The sequence below is a fragment of the Erinaceus europaeus genome, chromosome 6 (assembly GCF_950295315.1).
Source record: "Erinaceus europaeus chromosome 6, mEriEur2.1, whole genome shotgun sequence".
NCBI lineage: Eukaryota > Metazoa > Chordata > Mammalia > Eulipotyphla > Erinaceidae > Erinaceus > Erinaceus europaeus.
The window spans coordinates 57828926-57845695 of record NC_080167.1 but is presented as its reverse complement, the minus strand read 5'-3'; the positions used below and the strand labels follow the sequence as shown (position 1 = coordinate 57845695).

Below are 16770 nucleotides of genomic sequence, written 5' to 3'. Positions count from 1 at the left end.
ACCTCACAAGTGGTGAGGCAGGTCTGCAGGTGTCTGTCATTCTCTCCTCCTCTCTGTCTTCCCCTTCTCTCTCAATTTCTCTGTATCCTATTCAACAACAACAATAAACAACAAAGGCAACAAAAGGGGAAAAAATAGCCTCCAGGAGCAGTGGATTCATAGTGCAGGCACCAAGCCCCAGCGATAACCTTGGAGGCAAAAAAAAAAAAAACAACAACAAAAACCACTCACATTTGTTCCAGAATAGCATTTGTTATATTGTTAAGAATGGGATGTAGACCTAAACATTCCACTTTAGATTGCTGTTAAGATCTAGTCATCAATATTTTCTCTAAATTTCAAGGGGTATGAATTAATTTGGAGCTTTACAGATTCACCCTTGCTGACAGAGTGTCCCCAGGAACATTTTTTTACACCATGTGTGGGCATAACTCTCAACTCTGTGACTTATAGTGTAAATTGTATTATTCTCCTCCCATTCATTTTCTGTGTGCTTTCGTCATTGTTTTTCTCCTTAAAAAAAAGTGGTGCCTCAAACATATGATACCATTACTCCAGGGCCAACCTTTTAATTTTTTATCAGCAAAAGAGAGAGGAGACAGAGGGAGAGGTACAAAGAGTCACAGTAACATCACTGACCATCCATGGAGTGTTTCTCAGTGGAGTTTTCCTGCAGGCACTGAACTCAAGCAACAACTCTGGTGGCAACAAACAACAGAATTGTTTTCAAGAGGTCTTACCTTGAAATCTAATTAAAATTAAAATGAGGTTTTGTTTGCAATTACAAATATCAGAAAGTCATTACTAGCAAATGCAGCCACAACAGAAAATATTTCCTGTAACTCATCTTGGCATATTTTCCAGGTATTATGTTCCTGTAAGGTTTTTTTTTAATATTTATTTTATTTATTCCCTTTTGTTGCCCTTGCTGTTTTATTGTTGTAGTTATTATTGTTGTTGTCATTGTTGGATAGGACAGAGAGAAATGGAGAGAGGAGGGGAAGACAGAGAGGAGGAGAGAAAGATAGACACCTGCAGACCTGCTTCACCGCCTGTGAAGCGACTCCCCTGCAGGTGGGGAGCCGGGGCTCGAACTGGGATTCTTATGTGGGTCCTTGTGCTTTGCGCCACCTGCGCTTAACCCGCTGCACTACAGCCCAACTCCCCTGTAAGATTTTTTTTTTAAATATATTTATTTATTTTGATAGGGCAGAGAGAAATTGAGATGGGAAAGGGGAAATAAAGAAGGAAAGCTGGGAGTCAAGCGGTAGCACAACAGGTTAAGCACACATGATACAAAGCGCAAGGACTGGCGTAAGGATCCCGGTTTGAGCCCCCGGCTCCCCACCTGTAGGGGAGTCGCTTCACAGGCGGTGAAGCAGGTCTGCAGGTGTCTGTCTTTCTCTCCCCCTCTCTACCTTCCCCATCTCTCTACATTTCTCTCTGTCCTATCCAGCAACGACAACATCAATAACAACAGTAATAACTACAACAATAAAACAACAAGGGTAACAAAAGGGAAAAATAAATAAATAGATTTAAAAATTTTTTTTAAATGAAATAGAAAGACACCAGAAGCACTGCTTCATAACTCTTGTAGCTTCCCCCTGCTGGTGGGGACTAGGGGCTTAAAGCTAGGTCCCTATGCTTACTAACATGCACTCAACCAGGTGTGTCACTGCCTGGCCCTCCATGAGGATTTTTATGGGCTTATAATGGCAGGTACCAGACATGGGTTTTTTTATTGAGAGCATGGCCTAATATGCACTGGACTAAGATCAAGTGAGCTATCCTCTAGTCACCTTTAAGTAAGTATTTTTATTTATTTGTTCACTTTAGTTGTCCTTGTTTTATTGTTGTAGTTATTGATGTCCTCATTGTTGGATAGGACAGAGAGAAATGGAGAGAGGAGGAGAAGACAGAGAAGGGGAGAGAAAAAGACACCTGCAGAACTGCTTCACCACTTGTGAAGCGACGACTGCAGGTGGGGAGCCTGGAGCTCGAACCGGGATCTTTACTCCGGTCCTTGTGCTTTGCGCCGCATGCGCTTAACCTGCTGTACTACCGCCTGACTTCCTAAATAAATATTTTTATAAGGCAGAGTCATATGAATAAAGGTGCATTGTGATAATGTTGTAAGGAAATGGGGAGTGGTGTAAAAAACTGTAGTATAGGGTCTGCAGTGCGACTCACCTGGGTGCATGCCTGCTTTGCCTTTGAGCGACTCAGGGTCCAGTCCAGCCCCTATTTATTTGGAGGAAGCTCTGGTGCTGTGGTGTCTTTCCCTCTCTCTATCTGAGAAAGTTGACTTAGAGCAGTGAAAAAATTTTAGTTAAATAAAAATAGTGTAAGAGAGCAAAGCAGCTTATTACTTATGATGTTGAGGCCAGTGCATCCTTTCCTGGATCTAGACATCAAGGAGGGTGTGAAGTGGAAGTCGCTGGTTTGGGTTTCTCTCCCTTTTTTTTAACTAATTTTTTACCTATACTCCAATTAGTTATTGTACTATATATTTACACATTTCTCTGCCTAACAGAGGAGAACATAATTCTACAGGATGAGTTGATTAACTTTTTCCTTTGGTTAACCTAAAACTTTAAGAGATAGAAAGATAATGAGAATGAATGGGGTGGTTATGATTTTGCTGCTGAAAACAACTGTGGAGTTAAAGCCAAGAAATTAAAAAATGTGTTAAATAGATCCAGAAAAATGTAATTAACAAAATTGAATTCCAAAACAAGTAGCGACTGATGAGAAGAAAAGCATGGTCCTAACCATACTCCTGTATTTGTATTAATTTCCTTTCAAAAATTTATGTTCAAATTCTGGGACAGAGATCTACTTTCTAAGTATAGAAACTAAGGGATTAGTCGTTTCACTTTCTAATTGATCATAGATTGTCCGAATATAGAAATGGAAGCTAGTATTTAAAAAAGAATCTGAAGTTTTACTGCATAATTCTTGCTAATAAGATTTGAGTTTGTGCTTAATTGCATTTATGATTAACGTTGACATGTTTTTTTAAACCTTTGCATCTAAGATTTACAGGGGGTGGGATGGGGAGATGCTACCAATTTAAACTTTGATAACATTTGTTTTTAAATAGTTTTTATTTGATATAATTTAAAAAACAAACTTGTTTTGAAAGCTTAAAGATAAATGTGCTACTTATTTTTTCTTTCACGGCAGATAAAATACAAAGAAAAATTTGACAGCGAGATGAAGGATAAGAAACATCATTACAACCCCCTTGAAAGTGCTTCTTTCAGGCAAAGTCAACTTGCCAATATACTGGCAAGTGATGTAAGTTTTCTTAAACCAACTCTTAGAAAACGATTTTAGTTTCTTTGATTCAGACTTTCTTAGAATCAACTGTGTTGTACTTACTGGCATTTAATTGAGATTATTTCTAGATAACTTTATCTGAAAAATCAGCTTATTTTCCTGGAGCCTGTTTTTTAGAAGCCAAATGCATTTTATAGTTTGTTGTTAATGGTTACTAATTGGTAAGTAGGAACAGGATTGTTAATAAGAATTGTTATGACTTATCAAGAGTAGAAGTGGAGCATAGTTTTACAGCAAAGTATTGTAACTTTGACAATACTTACTTTTGTTATTCTGCTCTTGAAATTGGGATTGCTATAAAACATTACCTGGTACTTGGTAGTTCTCATAGAGAAATTTTGAGAAATTGTACTTGTGATGGCTTAGACCTTCTCTTTTATACTCTTTGTAAAAACTATGAAATATTTTTTCTTAATATATACTTTTATCTCTTTAATCAAACATGGTGCCAGGGTGCTTAAGGACCAGGGTTCAAGCCCCTGGGCCCCACCTTCAGGGGGATATATTCACAAGTGGTGAATGAAGCAGAACTGCAGTGTCTCTTTTTCTCTACTTCTCTGACTCCCCCTCTTACCTTGATTTTTGTCTCTATCCAGTAAATAAATAAATAAGTAAATGAGTAATTTTTTTAAAAAGTGAAAAAATAATCAAGATCAAGTATAAGAAAATGTCTTAAATGTTTATTACAGTTAAGAGTTTAAAAACAGAAACATGAAAAAAATTCACTCTTCTATAGTGAAAGGATGTCTAGAGTACCATTTTTAAGTATTTAAATTAGCTGTTGTTGAACTGTTCCTTTGTTAGAACATTTAAACTCTATAAGTCATTTCCTATCCTTGACTGTAGTACATTCTAGTTTAAATAATATTCAAGAGACATAATTGCTTTGTGTTCAACAACCAACTATCTTTTGTTTCTAATAGTTGAAATGGATATTTTTGTCTTTGGGGATCATTGGAAACAGCTAAGACATTCATTTATTTTTTTATTGGATAGAGAGAGATAAATTGAGAGGGAAGGGGTAGATGGAGAGTGGAAGAGAAAGAGGAAAAAGAGAGAGAGATACCTGCAAGGGCAGGTGGGGCTGGGGGCTTGAACCTGGATCCTTGTGCATAGTAACATGTTCATATTCTAAGGTGTACACTATGCGGCCCTAAAAAATCACTTCTTTTTTTGTAAAGGCTTTTATTTATGTGTGTAAAAATCAAAAGCACATAGAGTTGGAATATACATAAAGGACTACAGTCCTCAGACTTTGAGATTTAGAATCAAATTGCCTGGATTCAAATCCTCCGCTTAACTTACATTTCCATTGCCTTAGTCTCCAAATCTGTAAAGTAGGACAATGCAAAGTACCTATCTGCTAGAGTTGTGGAAAGTAAAGTCATATGAAATGTTTAGAATTGTGTTGGCATATGTTTTCCATGACTGGCATTTTTATTATTACTCCTAATTGCTATGTTTGATTATCAGCTGGTGAATAACCAGTCAGTATGGCAGAAGAATGAATGAAAACATCAAAAGTCCTAAAGTTGACATAACTGTAATTCTTCTTCTTCTAGCGTTTGCCCTTCTTCCGTAGCCAGTCAACAGCGTCAGGTTGAGCCTGATGTAAAGTTTCGAGACCTCCTTTGAATCTGGAGAGGTGGCAGTCGTTGACTATGTGGGTCATAGTCTGTCTGTAGCCGCAGGGGCAGTTCGGGTCTTCTCTGGCTCCCCAGCGATGGAACATAGCGGCGCACCGGCCATGGCCTGTTCGATAGCGATTGAGGAGGGCCCAATCATAACGTGCTAGGTCAAAGCCAGGTTGACGCTTGCTAGCAGGGGTCTGTGATGAGGTGTTTAATTACATAACTGTAATTAAAATTAGTAATTTCTAAAGAATAAAATTATGTTTTCTATTTGAAAAGCAGAATTACTGTTAAAATTACTTAATCCTATTAACAGTATCCTTTCTTAAAATGAAAACAATGAAAGGAGTGATCAAAATATTTTTGCTTTGGTGGTAATGGGGGTGAACATAGCTGTTTTCTAAAATATTTTCAAGTTCCTAGAAATACCTTTTTGACTCATTCAGTAGTAGATGAGCACCATCTACTGGCCACTTGTAGATTCACTTGTTGAAGTGCCACTGTCTAGAACTTTATAATGTGTTCAAATAAGGTTGACGACAATGCAAGTACATTATATTTTCTTCCTAGACGGTATTTTGTTCCATGTTATTTTCATAGGTGGAGTACAAGAAAGACATGAAAAATATGCATGGTCACGTTTCAGATCTCCCAAACTTGTTTTTAGAACATGCTTTGAAAACCAGCAAAATGCTCAGCGGAGTAAGTGGGTGATTTGATGCAGCTGGGGAGGCCTAGGCAGTGCTTGCTGCTCACCTGCTCCCTTAGATGTGCCTGGACCCCACTCCTCCCTCAGCCACCAGCTCAGTGAGAAGTAGTAGTCTCCTTGCTTCAACTCAACCTAACCCCTTTCCAAATGGGGCTCTTGTCCAGATTTTACTGTCTTTTGGATACAGATTTTTCCTGAACAATTCTACCTTCTAGTGTTTTGAGGGTGTTCTTTCTTCCTTCCTCCTGTCTTTGTATGAAGTGGAAGCCACTGGGGGCCAAGATCTTAAGTCAAGGATCTTTAGTTGACACAGCTCAGAACAGATCTGGTATCTCTAATAGCATTAAAATATTCATAGTCTAATTTCTATTTTCTCTTAAAAGAAACCCTGAAGGTATTTGTGTTAATACTACACTGTCAGTCTTGTCAAGGTTTCCATCTTTTTTTCACTGCAACCATGAGGCTGATGTTTCACATCTTGCTGAAATGATTTGTGTCCACTGCCAAGCACAGCTTGCCTGCTGGACACTATTTCAGACCTTCAGTGCACTTGGACCCTGACTTCATTGGCCTCATTACTGATGACCATGGCAACCTGGGTGGGATTCCATTTCCTATGTTTTAGGATGTCCCACAGGGTGCTGAGTCTAATGACCATAGGTTATTTCTATGCTGGGTTGACAATTACATGCTCAAAATTTCCCAGAGTTGTTGAAGAGCTATTAGAGGCCAGTTAAAGAACAGATGGAAAAATATGTTGTGCACAGAATATAAAAAGAAAAGTGGGAATGGTCATCTTTAAAGACTGCCAGAATCATCAAGATGGCATTGTGGATAAAGCATTGAACTAGAAAACATGAGGTCCAGAGCTTGAGCCCCAGCATAATATGTGCTTGAATGATGCTCTGCTTCTTTCTTCTTCTCCTCCTCCTCTTCCTCCTCCTCCTCCTCCTTCTTCTTCTTCTTCTTCTTCTTCTTCTTCTTCTTCTTCTTCTTCTCTCTCTCTCTCTCTCTCTCTCTCTCTCACACACACACACACACAAATAAATCTTTGAAAAAAAATCAAAACTATCACATAGTGAGCTGCCACTTTGGTTCAGGTATCAAAATGCCCACACATGGCTTTCTTTGGCATATTAAAGCTTCTCTGTTATTTATTTTGCAGTCTTCCTACCTGCCCCCACTACCCCACTCATCCACCTTGAAATGGATTATGAATGTAAATTTAAAAACATCTGTAGAGATTCTTTAATCAGTTTAGTTACTTGAATATCCCCAGAGATTCTTAAGTCAGATAAGCTTTTCTATTGTTGGTCCTTGGAGGAAAAACAACCTGTTCTTCTTTTGGGTCTGCTGAGTGCGAATGAAGGTTAGGGGACTGTCAGGCTCAGAATTAGACTCAGTACCAAGACACTGAAATGTGATCCTGCCTTTTCAGCATTGATCCTGACATCACTGCACACATCCTTCTGTTCCTTGAGTGTCTGTTTTCATTGCTGATTTTCCTTTATGACTCTGAGATTTGCTATATAGTCAGTCTTGGGTATCTCTGTTGCAATGACATTAGCCCTGGCTATTATTCATCAACCTCATATTTGGGTTAAATTTCCTGAAGATATGAGAATTCATGTGTAAATCAGTAAAATACTATGGTGGTACTTTTAAGAAAGGATGACAGAGGTGGTTGTATTATTGTTAGGTGGAAAACTGAGAACTGTTATGCATGTAACAACTATTTTATTTACTGTGGAATGTAAAATGTTAATCCCCCAATAAAGGAAAAAAAATCTGATAATTGAAATAATGGTCACCACTCATAGTATGTCTTTGCAGGAATATTGATCTTGAATTTGTAATAATGATATGCATAGTTACATACATGATATGCATACATGTAAAATACTCCTACCACCTCTTGAAAAGAGATAAACTAGCAAATCCTTGATTACATTTATTTTTATGTGCCATTTATTAAGTCTTTACTATACTCATTAATGTCTCTGACTAGGTTATATATTTTTCTTCCTATGGAAAAATTGTTACTGAATGATTATTTCAAGAGAGAAAGAGCTTAAGACAAAAAAAAAGTGTTTTTCAGATTCATGTACTTACTAAATTCATGTACTTACTATTATTGGCTCACATTTATCGTACATCAGAGTAGCCTTTTAAACTTTTATGTAGAGGATTGGAATTCTACTGATTTATGAAAGCAGCTAAATTTTACTGAAAACTTGAATAAATGAATTCTTTTCTTTTAATTTCCTTACTGGGGAATTAATGATTTATAGTCAACAGTGAAATATAGTTGTTTGTACCTGTGTAACATTTCTCAGTTTTCCACATAACAATTCAACTCTCACTAGGTCCTCCTCCACCATCATGTTTCAGGACCTGAACCCTCCCAGCCACCCCAGAGTCTTTTACTTTGTTATAATACACCAACTCCAGTTCAAGTTCCACTTTATATTTTCACTTCTTATTTTTCAACTTCTGTCTGTGAGTGAGATTATCCCGTATTCTTCCTTCAAAGAAGAGAGTTCTTAATAAACAGACATTCTACCAAAATTAGTTGTCAGTTTGTTATAAATGATTGCTTTTTTTTTCAGTGATTTAATATTGGCTTACAGATTATAAGATAATAATGGTATTATTCCACATCATTCTTACCACCAGAGTTCTGTGTCCCCTTTCCCTCCATTTGCCCATTTTTTCTATGGTCCTGCCTTCTCTTCCTAAGTCACATTATCTGAGTGTCGTCTCCCACACCCCTTCCTTTTCTTTTTTTCTTTTTCTTCTTCTTCTCTCCCTGGATCCTGATGGAAGTGGAATTCAGAGCTCTCTGGTCGTCTTCCCCTAACATTTACACCTCTGGGAATATGTACCAAAATAAATTATTGCTTCTTAAAGGGCCTCTAGGTCATAAACTTAAAAAAAATGTGTATCTAGTGTACAGCATTAGTGCTTTGTAAGGTTATATAGCCAAAAGGTACAATTAACTGTATCACTGAAGTAATATTATCTCTTAAAAAATAGAGCTTCACTAGCTTTCAGTTTTTATAACTTTGCATAAATTAAATATATATATGCATATATATGCTGCATTACTCTGTGTAACTCCCACTAGGAGGCATCAGAGACTACTGTATAAGAAAAAAACAAACATGGATTTGAAAATTTCTTTTGCAGATATTAGTCTGAGGAGATATTGTTTATTTACTTTAAATCAGAGTTTCTGGATTGCTCTGCTGCTAAAAATAGATTATTGTGCTAGGAAGAGAATAACTGACCTTTCTCAGTATATATCTATTGTTCTAGATGTAATATTCTACACTTGATTACTTCTGGGTTTTAAGTCAGCAATAGAATATAGTCTGATTTGTTCTTTGCACTTCAAAATTATTTTTATGAATATATTCTATATTTTAAAAATATTTATCTATTTATTTAGTTATTTATTTTTATCAGAGCACTGCTCAGCTCTGGCTTATAGTGGTGTGGGGGATTGAACCTGGGACTTTGGAAGCTCAGGCATGAGAGTCTTTACGTAACTATTACACTGTTTGTCCCTACTCTAAAATAATTTCTAATGAAACTATGAAGACTCTAATCATACTGTTCTTTGAGATGATCTTTTTATTGATTTTTTAAATTAGAGGATCCCAAATTTACAACTTGTTCTCTTTGCTTAAATATACCATGTGAATATTTACATGAGCTCCTAGGCAGCACTTCTCATTTCATTCTGATTAAGGTTTCGGGAGAGTCAATCTTAGATCCATAATAGACTGAAAGTGCCTCTGGTACCTTAGTGTTTTCCCCTGGGACAGAACTTCTTGTGCACAGGTCACTTGAGCCTTCCACTTTCCCCTCCCCTGACAGCCCTGATCCTGGACTGTCTTCCTGTTTCTCAGATGCCTGGAGGCCCTCCAGTAATCCAGTTGGCCTGTTCCTTCCTGCTCTCCTTCCCATCAGCTTTCCCTGCACTAGACACCAAATGGCAATTTTCACTGAAGCCCTCATTATTTAAGGAACAACCGTCCCTAGCTTAAGTTTCCATAGTCTTGAATCTTTGAGAGTTACTGTTTATCTCTATATGTTTTCTTCATATGACAGTCTCTAGGGAAAAATAACTAAACACAATATCCAGTGACAGAGATCAAGACTGTTCTATTACAGCCTATTGTAAGTAGAGAGCAAAATTACCATTTTGGGCATCCTCTTTGATTTTGTTCTTTTCCAAATTCCCATTTTTGTCTATGGGTAAATAGTAGTCATTTTAAAAAATTATTTATTTATTTATTATTGAGAAAGATAGGGGAAGAGAGAAAGAACCAGACATCACTCTGGTACAGGTGTTGCCAGGGACTGAACTTGGGACCTCATGCTTGAGAACCCAATGCTTTATCCACTGTGCCACCTCCTGGACCACCACAATGGTAGTCTTTTTTTCAAAGATTAATTTATGCATGAGAGATAGATAGATAGATAGATAGATAGATAGATAGATAGATAGATAGATAGAACACTTGAGTATAACTGTACATGCAGTGCTAGGAATTGAACTTGGAACTTTAACACATGCAAGTCCTTTGCTCTATATCCAAGTAAACTCTCTCTGCTAAATGTAATGTTCTTCATCTTAGAAATTCAATATACTATATCCAGACTCCTGAATCTCTCTACCAAAACATCTCTTCCCTTTTAGGAAAAAGACTTGAATTATCTCTCACTTGTTTTCCTTCTGATGCCACAACTGAAACCTTGTATACAAATTTTCAGCATTCCCATCTCTAGATTTCCTCTCATCTGGTCTTTCTTCTTCCTCTCCCTCCCCCTCCCTCCGCCCCCCCCCTTCCCTCTTGCACCTCCCCCTTCTCCTCCTTTCCCTCCTTCTTCTTTTCAATGCTGTTGAATATATTCATGTTCCAGATTAGGTTAGGACAAGCGACCATTCTCTTACCCAATCTGTTTATCCACACAATCCAGTTCCATTTCTGGCTTCCGCCTGCACTCCTCTGCACCCCAGAATTATAGGTTGTATTTACAACTAACTCTGCTTCTGTTAAGCATTCCTTCTGCTGTTCACACTCTTCACCTGCAGCTGGTCTAACCTACAGTTTCTGTTCTTCATCCCCTGTTAGGGATGGGACAGCCTGCAGCTTCACAGCTCATGTTGACTGGCTTTTTTTTTTTTTGTCTGCATTCCTAAGTATTAGTTGCCTTAGTCAGTCTCTGAGTTTAAATGCATTGTTTGTGCTCTCTGTTTTAGCGAGAGTACAAGAAGGGCTTTGAGGAAAACAAAGGGCTGTATCACTTTGATGCTGATGCTGCAGAGCACCTGCACCACAAAGGCAACGCCACACTCCAGAGCCAGGTACGTTCCTCCCTGCAGACCACCACCCACACTGCACCCGGAGGAGATGGTGCCACTGCTGAAAAGATGGTGCATTCTTGACACCTGGAAATAGTACAGCCAACAACACCAGTCCCATGTGGTATTATCTCCCAGAGCTGAATAGTGCTCTGCCCTCTCTTTCCCTCATAAAAAAATTAATTAGGGAAGAGTTAAAAAAAAAAGTTTACAAAGAATGTATATCTTAGTGAAGAACAGTGTTTTGGAAAATCTCAAACACTATTTTCTCTATATATGCTGGATCAAAGAAGTTTGAAAGCTATGTTTCAATATGTAGGTTCCCCCACCCCCATAACTTTTACTTCACACAATGTAAACTTAAGGTATAGGACAGGAATTAACTAAGCAGTGATGAACTCTTGGGTTTGTCTTAAATTTATATAGTGTATTTGTCATTTTCCAGGTAAAAAATCTATTATAATTTCTCAGTGCAATGATAAGTATTACTAAAAAGGAAAACTTTTTAAAAGGCAAAAGTATCTTACCAGTACATTCTAGATAAATGTTCTTTTACTATGAAATCATATGTACTCCTGAAATAAATTAGTTTTTTTCTTTCTTGCATACTTTGAGATTTGATAGGTAATTTCAATTCTGAGTTTTAAGAGCTATAAAAGTTGTCATTTCCAGCATTAGAATATGAAATCTCACATCACTCTTTTGTATGATTTCTGTGACATATAAACTTCATCTTCTTCTAGCGTTTGCCCTTCTTCCGTAGCCAGTCAACAGCGTCAGGTTGAGCCTGATGTAAAGTTTCGAGACCTCCTTTGAATCTGGAGAGGTGGCAGTCGTTGACTATGTGGGTCATAGTCTGTCTGTAGCCGCAGGGGCAGTTCGGGTCTTCTCTGGCTCCCCAGCGATGGAACATAGCGGCGCACCGGCCATGGCCTGTTCGATAGCGATTGAGGAGGGCCCAGTCATAATGTGCTAGGTCAAAGCCAGGTTGACGCTTGCTTGCAGGGGTCTGTGATGAGGTATAAACTTCACAGTAATCTTATATTCCCCACTTTCATTTATATAAAAAAGCAAGTCAGTTCTTTAAGATTGTAGTCTTCATTTTTTTTCCTCACAAAATTTATCCTAAGATAGTATGACACTTTCATTGATCATCCTGTGGTGACTTATTTGAAACAAAATAGGCCTACAAATAAGAATTTTTAAATTTATTATATTCCCTGCCACCATAAAGTTCTAAATATTGGATTTTTTGGTTGGATTTAGTTGTAATTTAAATAGTATAAAATAATTATCATTTAAAGAAAAAATATATATATATATATATTCCTTAAGAAGCAATGTCCGGGGTCAAGGAGTTGGTGCACTGGGTTAAACACACAAAGTACTAAGTATAAAGACATCTATGTAAATAGGTCTGCAGGTGTTTATCTTCCCCCCCCTCTCTATCTTCCCTTCCCCTCTTAATTTCTCTCTGTCCTATCCAGTAAAACAAAGAAAAAAAAGTGACCTCCAGGAGCAGTGGATTTGTAGTACAGTCACTAAGCCCCAGAGACAAACCTGGAGGCAAAATTAATTAATTAAAATTTAATTTAATTTAAAAATGTCATAGAAGCCAGAAGGTGTATACATTACCATGTGGGAGGACCTAGGTTTAAGCTTCCAGCCACCATACCTGGGACCACCTATGGGGTGGTGCTGTGGTGTTTCTCCTTCTCTCCTTTCTCTGCCTTTTTATCTTTCAGTAGAGTTATGCAGGCATTGAGCCTTACAATGACCCTAGTGATAAGAGAAAGAAAAAGGCAAAGGGGAAGAAAAGAGTTAAAAGTAAATAATTTAAATAATTTCATAAATAATTGTTAAATAAAAATACAAATACATTTTTGAATTAAATTTTGGTCAAAACTTTCCAAGAATTTAACATGAAAAAATGTTTTGCTAAAAACAATCACATGTAATTTTAGTTTTTATTATTAGAACTTAGAAAATATAGATTATTTTGGGGGGCCTGGTGCTAGTACAGGGGATTAAGCACATAAGGATCCCAGTTCCAGTCCCACCCCTCACGTCCCCACCCCACCCCTCCTCTCCTGCAGGGAAGTTGATTCACAAGAGGTCAAGGTCAAGTAGGTCTACAGGTGTCTTTCTCTCTATATCTTCCCTTCCTCTTGATTTCTCTCTGTCCTATCCAGCAATAATAACAACAGTAGCAACAAGGGCAACAAGCATGGAAAATGTGGCCTCTAGGAGATTCTTAGTGCAGGAACTGAGCCCCAGCTCTGGAGGCATAAATAAATAAATAAATATTTAAGAAGATTTTTTAAATAGAATGACATTTAGGGGGCTATATTTAGCTTCTTGTGAATTAAATACATCTTATAATGTTTTCAATGAAGGTGAAATACAAAGAAGAGTATGAGAAGAACAAGGGGAAATCAATGCTTGAATTTGTTGAAACACCATCCTATCAAGCTTCCAAGGAGGCTCAGAAAATGCAGAGTGAGGTGGGTTCCTTGCTTTGTCCTCAGCTATTTGATGCAAATTGAAGACTTTATCATTTGAAAAGAGCCATTGAAGTAGGCCTGGGGTGGGGGAGACTAAGCAGGAAGAATACTAACTTTAGCAAGATATGAGACCTTAGGTTTCAGCTCTGGCTGCACAGGAGAGCAAAACAGCCACAGCAAGAGGCACCCCAGCTGGTGGTAGAGTAATGGAATGTAGTACAAAATTCCATATTATAGCTCAAAAGTAACCAAAGAATGAGACCTGAGGCCGCATGGAGGGCAGGGTGTTTGTTTCTTTTTTTTTTTTTTTTTAATGTTAATGGGTACAGGCCGATTCCTGCCAAACCTGGACAAACTTGTACGACAGTACCCAGCTTTTACCAGTTCCAAACTCGGTGTGGCACAAGCTGATTGGTTACAGTCTGTCAAAGTGCTGACAATAAAAGTGAGAGCATGTTGGCTACAATCAGAGCCCGCCACTCTGGGGTACTGGAATGCGGAAGTGGGGTCCACTAGCAGCCTAATGACTTTTCACTTCAGGGGTATTTTGCACTTTCACACATATTTGTCTTTATGTGTATGAAAGTGCAAACAAAGCCCCCCTCTGGTGGATGCAGAGCTCTACCTGCTGGGGCTGAGCACATGTAATTGCATTGTTCAAGCTGAGTCTTCACTGCAACAGACAACTATAGATGGAGAGAAGGATAGACAGATGGATGGATAGATGGATGGATGAGAGTGGAACAAAAGAGGGGGAGAAACCACAACACCAAAAATTGCCCCAGTGCATAGCACATCCATGTGGTGTTGGGGCACAAAGCTGGGCTGTGCAAGGTATATGACCTACCTGGTGAACTATTCCTCTGACTCTATATTTCACTGTATAAAGGAATTGTGCCTGGGAACTGCCCTGGAATCTACCTATACTGTCTCTCTGTACTGTCTTCCTTTCCCTCAATGCAGCTTCTTAACTAGCTCCTTAGCTGTTAATACTTACAGGACAACCATAGTGGCCTCTTTTCTCAGCTATACCTTGATTATTTATTAAATGGGTCCACATAGCACAAATGCAGGGAAGGAGACAGTATATTTTCTTATCTTGCCTTATGGTCTTGTTTTGGAGAAAATGGGGGGAAGGGAAAGGTCAGCGCTTGCTTCCCCCCATTCTAAAGGTTCGTCACACCTTTCTCTCAGCAAAGAATTGAAAGGAGAGCATGATTTCCAGATATATTAAACTTTTTATTAGAGAACATTCACATGTTAGGGCATGAGAATTAGAGAGAGAGGGAGAAAGAGAAAGAAAGAGTAAAAAGACACATTGTGCTCACATGATGATCTGGAAAGAAAGCGCCCCAAAGTCCAAAGGTTCAGCCTTTTAAAACCAAAGCCCTGGACTATATATACCTTTCTAAGCCACACCTGTAACCACTTCTATTTTTGGGTGGTACCTTCTCCCTCACCAGTCTCAAAAATTTCTTTACACAATGATCTATCTCTAGCAAGTTTATTGCATCTCTCTATAGTATGTGCACACATATGGAAATAGCTTTTCATTTTGTATTAATGCCAACCTCATGCACAATTTACTTTATCTTTGTGATGTGCAATTTGAATTAAATATTTAGCTAGTAAAAACTGACTTTTGGGGTAAATATTTCAGAAGGTCGGATATTTTTGCTGTGTAGTTTGTCACAAAGCACAAGTTACTGTCATTTTCCAGAATTGTAGTTCACATGTTAGTGTGCAGGGAATCATAGCTGAAGGGTGGTGAGTGTGGGATTTAAGCCCTCCACTGTCACCACTAGCATGTTCTCTTAGCTCTTCTTGTGAGTTCTCACCTAAGGAATCCTTTACTAGGTTCTCCTCTGTCATAATGTGATTCATATGGCTCTCCATGGATGGGACAGAAAGATTCTCAGTGCCAAAACTGCAATAGGAGAGTCTTCTACTTCCCTTCTGTTAGCGAGCAAAAATCAAACCACCATCCACTGCAAGGAAGCAAAAGATGTTTATTCACTAATTCGAATCCGGGCCGAGTGGTGACTGACAGCAGTCTACCAGCTTGACCCTGAACAAGGCTCAAACCACACAATTTATAGGAATTCAGACTACACTGAGGGAGGGGGAACACATCACCTTATCAGCCCATATCCAATAACATGCTATTGAAAATGCAAAATCCAATCATTTCAAACTTAGCAAAAGCACGATCCATTCAAAGCAAAGCGCGGGCTAGTTTCAAACATTGCAAAATCACACAACCAATAGAATCTAGCCAGGTAGGGTCACCACATCCCCCTGCCATCAGCTGCCCCTTCCTAGAAAATAATTTCCTAGTGCAAAGGCCCTGATAAGCTCTGCCTGTTTACAGGGTCTTGGTAAACAACCGTGGCTTACTGATTAGGTCCTGTTCTTCAAGGGGGAAAGGGCAAGGAATTTTCCATCTCACACTACTAGCAACTTATACTAAAAGGAACTTAAAAACTTCTGCATAAAAAGGGAACTTCAAGGGTACTGCCTTTTACACCTTCCAGTTTCCATTATATTTCAACAGTGTTCTTTTCTGAATTTACAAAAGATTAGCATTATGAAAGACGATGGACACATGAGCATTAATTCTGCTTCAGTATGAATGGGCTTCCATGTCACCATATTTTCATTCAGTTGATAGGCCCGTTCCTTTTTGAGTGGGTGAGTCCTGTGATCCAATGAAATAGCCACTTTCATTGGCTGTACTTTGATGTCAAAGAGCAGGCACCTAGATGAGATACTAAGTGGCCTCACATACAATGCTTTTCCAGAATGTATGGTAGGTATTTGATGTGTCTGCTTTCATCTGGTAGAATTCTAAAATTTATGATATTATAATTGGAGTTATTTGCTTGTGGAGAAGAAAGCTCTGAGGTAATAGACTGATAGGAGGAAAAACAACCATAAAGAATGCTATGGAAACTCTTATTCTAGTATCTTGTTAGCATCATTATCACTTTTAAAATTAAAATTGACGTGCTTTTATTTAACAGAAAGTTTACAGAGAGGACTATGAGAAGGAGATTAAAGGAAGATCATCATTGGACTTGGACAAGACTCCAGAATTTCTGCATGTAAAGTACATCACCAACCTTATGAAGGAGGTATGATCCTGCTATTGACTGTTAAATATCATACAAGAAAATTAAAGAAGTAATCTGGGGAGCGCTTATTTAA

The 16770-nt window shown here is 38.3% G+C and overlaps 1 protein-coding gene across 3 annotated transcripts in view; it reads left to right on the top strand.

Moving 5' to 3' along the window:
* NEBL (nebulette) overlaps nucleotides 1–16770 on the top strand; it is a 410755-nt gene that overhangs the window by 323921 nt on the left and 70064 nt on the right. Inside the window, exons 8-12 of one of the 3 annotated variants that reach the window (XM_007526302.3) lie at nucleotides 3190–3303; nucleotides 5577–5678; nucleotides 10958–11062; nucleotides 13456–13563; nucleotides 16587–16697. The exons of the other annotated variants lie outside the window; for them this stretch is intronic. Of the exons in view, the coding sequence (XP_007526364.1) occupies nucleotides 3190–3303; nucleotides 5577–5678; nucleotides 10958–11062; nucleotides 13456–13563; nucleotides 16587–16697 (540 nt within the window). The remainder of the gene's footprint in view (nucleotides 1–3189; nucleotides 3304–5576; nucleotides 5679–10957; nucleotides 11063–13455; nucleotides 13564–16586; nucleotides 16698–16770) is intronic. 3 annotated transcript variants of the gene reach the window in all.